The 9,259-nt window shown below is 32.0% G+C and overlaps 3 protein-coding genes across 4 annotated transcripts in view; 1 reads left to right on the top strand and 2 right to left on the bottom strand.

The window, feature by feature from the left end:
* Positions 1 to 3: 3 nt before the first annotated feature.
* On the bottom strand, positions 4 to 1,937 carry LOC123322649 (UPF0488 protein CG14286). The gene is made up of 4 exons (XM_044910616.1): positions 1,908 to 1,937; positions 1,676 to 1,845; positions 1,488 to 1,619; positions 4 to 401 (listed from the first exon to the last, which is right to left on the bottom strand). Exons 2-4 carry the CDS (start codon positions 1,800 to 1,802, stop codon positions 193 to 195), a joined length of 468 nt encoding a protein of 155 aa, XP_044766551.1. The 5' UTR covers positions 1,803 to 1,845; positions 1,908 to 1,937; the 3' UTR covers positions 4 to 192.
* A 361-nt stretch (positions 1,938 to 2,298) lies between these two features.
* Positions 2,299 to 3,527, top strand: LOC123322647. Its single transcript, XM_044910612.1, has 2 exons — positions 2,299 to 2,602; positions 3,222 to 3,527. Exons 1-2 carry the CDS (start codon positions 2,335 to 2,337, stop codon positions 3,503 to 3,505), a joined length of 552 nt encoding a protein of 183 aa, XP_044766547.1. The 5' UTR covers positions 2,299 to 2,334; the 3' UTR covers positions 3,506 to 3,527.
* Positions 3,528 to 4,732: 1,205 nt separating this feature from the next.
* LOC123322636 (pleckstrin homology-like domain family B member 1) overlaps positions 4,733 to 9,259 on the bottom strand; it is a 76,939-nt gene continuing 72,412 nt past the window's right edge. For both annotated transcript variants that reach the window (XM_044910592.1, XM_044910593.1), the window contains 2 exons: positions 5,693 to 6,067; positions 4,733 to 5,363 (listed from right to left, as the gene is read on the bottom strand). In XM_044910592.1, coding sequence (XP_044766527.1) covers positions 5,175 to 5,363; positions 5,693 to 6,067 — 564 coding nt within the window. In that variant the 3' untranslated portion in view covers positions 4,733 to 5,174. The remainder of the gene's footprint in view (positions 5,364 to 5,692; positions 6,068 to 9,259) is intronic.

Below are 9,259 nucleotides of genomic sequence, written 5' to 3'. Positions count from 1 at the left end.
CAATTCAACCAGTTTATAATCAATATAATTAGATTATTATTTCTTCACTAATGAAATTCCATCAGAATAGTAAAATATCTCTTAGATCTCTCTTAGAGAATTATTTATCTCTTATTAATCCATATCTCTCAAGTATCATATTATATTCAACCATGAAAAAGCTTTGTAAATACCACAAAAATATCCAAAGTATTAACTAAAATTGAACCTGAAACTATTGTCTGAAGGTAAAAATTTGAATCTTGAATTTGGCTCTGTTTCTTGTTGAGGACCATAAATGATAATTTCAGGTATATTTTTGGCTAATTTACATTCTGTTGTATCGTTCAACTGAGTATGTTTCTTCAAACATTTTGAATTTTTATGTGGCTGCATAGGTTCCACTGTCAACTTGAGATGGCCTGAAAACAAAATTAATATTGATAGAGCAGGGAATTTTTTTTCATTAATTTGTATAGTTCTAATTAAGACAGAATGGATTGTTTAATTTAAAATTTTAAGATCTAACCCCGGGTTTTATAAAACTTGATCCCGGAATCAACGCTTGATTGACTAATAGACGTCAATTTGTTTTCGATCAATAATTCAGTCATGATCATTCAGAATAACATTCTCACATCAAAATATGATGTTCATACATCCATTCAAATATTCCCAATTCCTACTTCTTCAATATATTCAGAAATGAAAAGGTTTCAATGTTTTCGTTTTAGAAATCGAGTGACTGTCAAATCATTGATCGGACAATCAAAGTTTTATGAAACCCGCTGTAAGACTATTTCAAATCTTGGGAAACAGGTTTCTTCCATAGACAATTTTATTATTTGTCTATGTTTGCGTCCATACATTCAATAACATGTTTAATTTACTGGTTTTTTTTCATTCGAAGTTAGGACGGTCCAAGCACAGTAGTAAAAGCAGTACAACAGCAATGGTATGTGAAGCTACAAGCGAGCTGACTGTGAATAAATGAATGTGCAAGTGTTTTGAACCCACCAAAACAGGCAAGGTTTGCCTTTGATGATTCCAGATCATTCCTAACACTTGCAAATTGTTAATTCAGAGTGTGATTATGAGTAGCTTTCTATTTTATTGCTGTTTTACTACAGCTGGGCCTAGCAATAGTTCACAACATGTTTGATTCATTGATTGCTTCCCCACTCTATATAAGAAATCAAAAGTTTCCTATATAGATGACAATCAATATCCTGGAATGAGGGTTTGAAATTATGGATTTGGGTAATAATTTAAAACTAAAAGACTTGTACCAGCTCAATTAAAAATTGTACAGATCTTTTAGTTCTAATATCAAAATTTGGTTTTAGATTCATTCACATCTGTGGACACATAAATGTAGATTGGAATGTGAATCAAAGTCATCAAACAAACAACTGGATCAAGTTTCCACCTAATTAACAATATAATTACACAAATAATAAGTATTTTTCTTCAGAAGGAGGATAGTTGAATATTTTTAGAGAACTCACACTTAGACAACTTCTTTTCTTCATCTATCATTTTAGCTCTGTAGTCTCCAAAAAGAACTCTCATTGTCTGCCGTTTCTTCACAATTGAGGAATTTCCCATCAAAACATTAAGGGATTTAAGAGTGCTATCACCTATAAAAATATGTAGGCATTCTCTTACATGATTCATCAAATTAGTAATTACTCACTTTGTTTTTTACTCAATTTTCCAGATTTCAAAGCACTCTGTAATTGTTGTATACACCATAATAATTCTGATTCAAACTTCTCCTCCATCTCTGGAGTCATTATTAATTTAGGCTGAGGACGATTCATATTTGAATAGATAAAATGTTCGTTATCCTCTCCTTCTGATCTGCTTATAATTGAAATCGGCTTTTGATTTTCTGTAATTCTGTTTATGATCAAAATAAAACTTACCATTTATTTTGACACTTGGCTCTTCTCTGTCGTCATCATAGACCAGAGACTCTGTCATAGACTTAATAAATATTATTATGTCTATGGTCGTCATAACCAAACATACACACCAAAGATTATAGCAAAATAAAGAAGAAGTATCTTTGATACACACATTAAAAAATTTTGTACTTTTACTTAAATGAAATAAGACCACACAGGTGATGCATTAATTAACCGTTAATCCCAAAATATGATACTACGTAGATAAGAAGTCGCCAGACCAGTTTAATTAACTTGCGAGCAAAGATTTCCTATATTCAGGTAAACGTAAATAGACCTCATTTAAGAAAGAAAAAGAATAAAATAGTATCTATGACATAGGTCTACCTGCTGTCAGCATTGAAAAATATTTTTTAGGTTAATTTTAAGATCACAGGTGTCTGAGATGTCACAACAAAGAGCGTCATTATCAAATAGTTCATCACGAAACGATTATTGTTGTGTACCTAAATGTAGTTCGTGGTCGAGAAAGAATCCAGATTTAAGTTTTCATAAATTTCCCCATGAAGGAAAAGAGAGAGTTCATATGGAAGGTACGGAACTTGTTGATCGTAGAAAAGCATGGATTCTGCGTTTAAATCTTGGAAAGCCAGCTTCGAAGTTCATGAAAGTTTGCTCCTTGCATTTTACGCATTCAGACTATTTACAGAAAGGTAAATATTGATGTTTACTTTAGCACCCACCTTGGCTTTTTGTCTTCGATTTTTTCATCAATTTCAATAAATTCGAATGTTACCTTTAAGAGAACTCGATGAGTTAACTTTTTCAGTTAGTTTATTCCGAAAAATGTGAGGAATTTTTCAATTTTCGATAAAAATATAAATAATGGTTTTGGGGTTAGGTTAGGTTAGTTTAGGTTGGGACAGTGAAAAATCATATTTGTACATGAAAATACCATTCTAAGATATTAATTAAACGCATAAACGATTGGACTTAGTTATTTAAGCGCTAAACAGGGAAAATGATACAATTTGACTGATTTATACCGAATTTTCGCGATTTTCATAGGAACTTCAAAAAATCATATCTCACAAACTACAAGTCTCCTAAAGTTGGGACATGTACCAATCGATTTTTCATACAATGCTTTATCTAAGAAAAAATCGACGACAAAATCCGAGGTGGGCACTAATCTAAACTTTTACCAAAGTTTTAAAGTATTAAAATATTGAATTGATGTGGCTGATACTTGATGCAAAACCAAAATGAAACTGAAAAAACAGTTTTTTTAGTGAAATTTTTTGTCATGTATTGATTTTCATTATTTCATAGATGGAAATTCTGGAAGAGGCAGAGTACTGAAAAGAATAGCAGTTCCATCCAAAAAACTCCCACAAACCTCACCAGCTCCAACTTCTAAGATTTTCTCAAACAAAAGGTATATGGAAAAATCATGGATGGATTTGAAATATCGTGCCTACTGCTTCAATGAACGATCAGAACAAGAACTTATAGCAGCAGAAGCTTTAGTTCAGCTAGTGAATGCCAAGTCTGAAATTAAAGAATTGATTGATAAAGTGGTGCTTAGTACATATAAAACATCCATATCTCTGTGATAATAAAGTTCTCTCTAGAGTTTATTGCATCAAAATCATTCCTCCTTGCTATGACGAAAAAACTTTCATTAGCCAAAAGATGTGAGTTTTGCTACTTGATATTTCACATTTTAATCGAAAACTTAGAATGTCAGTTTTTTCATTGTATTTACATGATATGTAAGATGGGAACAAGGAAAGATAAATTATTGATATCATTCTTCAAATCATTATAACAATCACGTTGGGAGAATTCTCGGGAGAATGTGAATCAAATATTTTTCGTTACATGTTTTCATACTCAACCTTTGTTGTTGCATGTCAATTTGAACTTCACTGTAATGATATCAAGAATTTTATACATAATAAAGAATTTTTGCCACAGCTATGAATTAATGATTATATGTATCAAGATTGAAGCTTTAGCCTTGGTTGCTCAGTTTGGGATTGAACTTAATCCAAGATGAACTTTGACATTTCCGTTCAATTCTGTCAGGTTAATCTAGGATCAACTTAAATCTTGGCTTAATCCTGAACTGAGCAACAGGGCGTTAGTGCTTTCAAAGAACAATTACATTCAAAAGTGAACATTAACTTTGCTTTGACCATATTATTAGTGGCCATTTTTAAATCAGCATTCTCAGAATAAATGATTACAGAAAAGCGCACATGGTCAAATTTCTCTAAATTATTTTGGTAATGGTTGGTTTTGGTATAATATGGTAGAATATGAACCTGTACATTTGCAAGAAGATGTAGGTTCTCAGCCTTTTGAGAGATTATTTCAATAAAGCTTATTACTACTACTATTCTGCACAATAGTGTTGACAGCTGTTGGCTAGAAGGGAGCAACATTAAACTTTCCCTAGATACCACCTTATGATTTCAGTTTTATGATGACTAATTCTTGAAAGATTCTATTTTGTTGGGTGGGGCCACTACCTCATTATTTAGATAGTGTTCAAAACTGAAAGAAAAAAAGGTAAGATTCGAGTGAGCTTCGATTCCTTTTTCCTGCTGTGAGGCAGATGCACTTACATTTCTTCAACCGTGACTTGTAGAATTATAGCAAATGTATCATACCATAATAAAAAAATTCAAACTTCCATTACATAAAGACTACTTTATATAAGCTCAAACTGTAAAAAATTTCTTATTTTTAGAATAATTATTCAGTTTCAATGCTTTCAAAGGTATAATTTTCTTGTTTGATTTCTCAATTTTTTCAAGTTTAACGGGAGAAAAATATATTACTAATACTATTTATTTACAGTCAGTTCTATAAATTTAAGGCCTTCAATTGAATATAAACAGTCTTATTAGATATGTTCTTAAAATTAGTAATATTATCCATTAAGGCATTTGATGATGTTAATTAAAATTAATAGATTCATGATCTAAATATAAGAGCACCATTTGTTCCATCGGTAAAATTTCCAGAATAGTGAATTTGTCTGTATAAATAGGAAGGTATTTAAAAAAGAAGGTATAATCCTATTCAAGGCACTTCACAGTATCGAAATCTCAATTTTCTGAGGGAGCAGTTGATGTAATAAAACTTACGGTAACTAGTACAGATTTTTCGAATATCACATTCTTCTGGTAAAAAATTTCGAATAGTTTGAAAGTTTTCTGTTCGCGATAAAACAGAATCATACAGATTTTCCAATCAATTTCCATATAACAACATTCATGTTCCATATTCAAATTCTTGATATCCTTCAGCTCCTGTGAATATAACATCAACCCAAATCCTCATAGCTTCTGGAGATGGTGCCATGAGATAATAGTATCTCTCGTGCGTTTTAACAATGAATGTCAATTGAGGATTTGGTGATTTAACTGATTTAGAATGATCCACATAAACTTCTTCGATAGCCTAAAAACAAATTGAAAAAATCATTTGAATGTTTATAATACTACTGTATATTCAATTTCTGGGAGAAATAAACATTATTAGGTATTCATAATAATAATATTAGGGGGAAGGGCTCTAACAGAGCTTAGTCCTTCTGATATCTGGGATAAGTGCACGTTCCTCTGGAGAGGAGTGTGAAAACCGCAAGGCTGAACTCAGTAATTATTATTGAACAGGATTTTTACTTTTCGGCATTCGTATCAGTTACCTCGTTTGAGGTAACTGATACGAATGCAACACAATTTGAATGAACACAATTTCATACTTTTCCAAAATTTCTCTCAACTTGCCTGAAAATATGCTCCGCCTCGCGCTTTCTTCTCATTCTTATCAGCGTAGTACGAAAACGTGTGTTTACTTCTGTCGAAAACAAACCATCTTCTTGACCAACCGTTCAGTTTCGAGCCTCTTTTATGCAAGAACCCCCTGCAACTGGTGGTATTAATCAAGACGTGAGGACACAAGACCACCTGGTGTCCGGCTGATTCGATATGCTGTCGCAGATCCAAGTCGCTGCCCTTGATTGGTAAGTATCTGGTTAGAGGACGCTGTTTATCGGTAGCTGGTTTAGCCCGTTTCCTGAAGGTTCCGCCCTCCAGACTCATCTCGCTCAATTCTGATAGTGGTCGTTGCTGCAAGGCTGCTTCTTCATTCTCATTTCGACTCTAAAAAAGGGGAACTTAAAATGAGATAAAAAGCTATGTAATCATTTGGTGGGAACTTGTTCTTATTCGTGAATTCTGTAGTATTTTCACATAATTGAGTAATAGGGCAACATAGCATCTGGTGTGAGAGCCACCAGTGTGAACAAACTTGAACAAGGGTTCATTAATCGCGTAACGATACCCGAGTGAATCAAAAAGCACCATAAAATAGAATAAATTTTGTCTCAGATAAAAATCAGAAATCATGTGGAAAAAGTTGTGAAACTTCTGCTGACAAATATTCAGACGCTAGGAAAGTTTAATGTTGAATAATTGGATATGTGTTGGAAATCATGAGATTTACTTTGTTCAGTTCTTTCGAATTGTTTGTCGGTATAATGCACATTGATGTTATTGAACTTTCATATCAAGTTTAATTTATCACAATAGCCATCATAATAGATGAAGAATAAAACGATATTTGATGGACCATTGAATTCAACTTATATCAACACTTTAGATAATTCTGACTTTTCCAGAATTTCAAAATGTGGTTTTGATAAAACTCTGTCATTAAGACAAAAAAGAGGATAGTTTTGACAGGCTGCCAGGCGATCTTATACCATTGCTAACGAAATAATCGTTTCATTTATTTTCCTATTGGGCTTTTGAAATACAGTAAAAAAATTATAGCAGTGGATTACAATAAGTATTATTAGAAGAGTTACTATAAACACATACATAAATAGTTGAACAGTGTGTACATGAAGTATGGAATAAATTCATTTTCTCACACTGGGATTTGAAAAAATGCTGAAACACGTCGATCTACTTCTTAAGAGGGGCACATTTTAGGCATATTACTCGTTTTATATTTCAATGATATTACCTTGCCTGTCATAGGTGTCATATTAACAAAAATTACCGTAGCATACCATACTTATAGTATGGCAAAAAAATAGGGATATCTTTTATTTTTCACTAATATAGAGATACATATATTCAAATTTTTCAGTAGATCAGTAGATGTGATAGATTCACTTTCGGATCACAAGTGATCTGTTCAAAATACGAAAAATACAAAAATTTTATAATTTTTTATTTTAATCTTCTGTTAATTTCAGAGATTCTCTGAAATTAATGATATATGCAATATGTAATTCGTCGAGTCCTTAGATCCTAGAGTATAATGAGTCTATAGAGTACTCTAGAGAGTATATCTACATGCTGCATTTCAAATGCGCCGTGTAATTTTCCAGAAATAGTCTCTGAGTCAAATCAATGAGTTTCATTTTCAATAAGCTAAAAAGGGAAATCGTGGAATAATTATCTTCGATTTTTATCAAGATTCTCATTTCACCACCTGTTGAAATATTTTGGAATGATATCTCTATATATTATTTCATAAATAATTTCTGTAATTTTTCGTGCCATACAAACATTTAGCACCAACCGGCTTTGGAACAGGTGTGTGTCGTTTGGCTTTTAAACTTGAAATTCGTGGGTATTATATTTAGACGGTATCCTCTTAATGAATGGTAATATTTATAGATTAAACCCAATTTATTAACACGGAATGTAAATTTTCGAAAGACGTCACCCGAAATTTATAATCGAACAAATAAATGAATTTTTTTTCTTCTCCCCCATTTTGAATGTTATTCGATTAAAATGTGTTTTATGAAACATGGAATCTATCATTTTTAATGCGATGCAGATTTCTGATACATAATATTAAAAAATCGGTATATTTATGTATTAACTCTTTTTTGTTTCGAACTATCACGAAAAAAACCTTAATTGCTTCGTTGCATTCATAAGGACATATATGCAAACAAAATTGTAAAAATTACTTGTAATAATTGGAAGGAGGAACAGAAAAAATCTGGAAGGGTGAAATATAATTCTTGGGGAACCTACACTGTGGGTCTTTGTCTTGTACATTTTTTTCATGAAAAATTTTCAGAATAGAACAAGAAAAACCTTTGATTAACTATTATTTTTAAATATCTTACCCTGTTCGGTTTATTGGTTGCATGGAAAAAGGATTGGAAGTTGTGAAGATATTACTGAATAGAGTCAGGGTAGATTACGATACCTACTCTACTGGCCTCATTAAAATTATTACAATGGTACAAAAAAATTCAATAACGAATAACCGGAACATTATTCTCTGGCGAATAAGGAATAAGTATTTTTTTTAATTTTTCCTAATTGTTTATTCGATTCGATCGTACCATTATAAGGAAGGAAATAAACAGCAATCAAATCATTTTTTCGCATAATAAACCAACTGTTTCGGCGCACTCAACCGTGAACTTTTAGAAAACCTGGGATTTTCTTGACGTTGGTCAGATCATTAATTTATCGAAGTTCATTTTTTTTATTTTTCTGTAACTATTTGTTTACAGCCAAGTATAATACAACGTCGTACTTGTCTAACTGTGTAGATAATGTAACATCAATACTGATCGGCGATTTCAGAAAAACACTTACACCATCGATATACACAGTGGCCTAAATTCGTTGTCTACTGAGGGGATCTCGAGAACTATAGAAGATAGAAGAAAACGGATGACATATTCTCGAGCTCTTTTATCCTAACTAATGCCAATTTGAAATTAGAATAGGGCTATCATTTCTAGATTTTGAGTTAAGGACAAAAAGTGAGAAATTGCCATTTTCAATAATCCTGAATTAATCGCTTGTTTCAACTCGTACTGGAAAATGATGACATTCTAAAGCACTTATTTATGAGTGATTCGAATAATAATATTCAATAAATTTTTCAATCCGGCCGTTTTCAAGATATGACACAGATTTCTGTTTCTTCTATCTTGCTGCAAATCTTTTGTTGATTTCAAAAATAATATCATATTTAATGAGGAAAGAATAGAATGCTTTCTGTTGCACTATTCAATAATATGAGGAAAATAAGTAGGTAACAAAGCGACTGTTACATATGCATTAATTTTTCGTGGACTCGATATTCTGTGATCGGAATTACCGATTGTCGAATTATTTTTCCTATGCATCTATTTCTAATTCAGAATAATTGAAAATGATAGTTTCTCAATTTTTGTTCATAACTCAAAATCTAGAAATGACAGGCCGGTTCTGTATTCAGATTTGGATTACTCAGGAAAAAAGAGCTCGAAAATGTGTCATCCGTTTTCATCTAGCTGCTTAGTTCTCGAGATACCCTCAGTAGAT

This window comes from Coccinella septempunctata, chromosome 1 (assembly GCF_907165205.1).
Source record: "Coccinella septempunctata chromosome 1, icCocSept1.1, whole genome shotgun sequence".
NCBI lineage: Eukaryota > Metazoa > Arthropoda > Insecta > Coleoptera > Coccinellidae > Coccinella > Coccinella septempunctata.
Note: the sequence above shows the minus strand (reverse complement) of the source record. Positions and strands in the feature narration are given on the sequence as shown.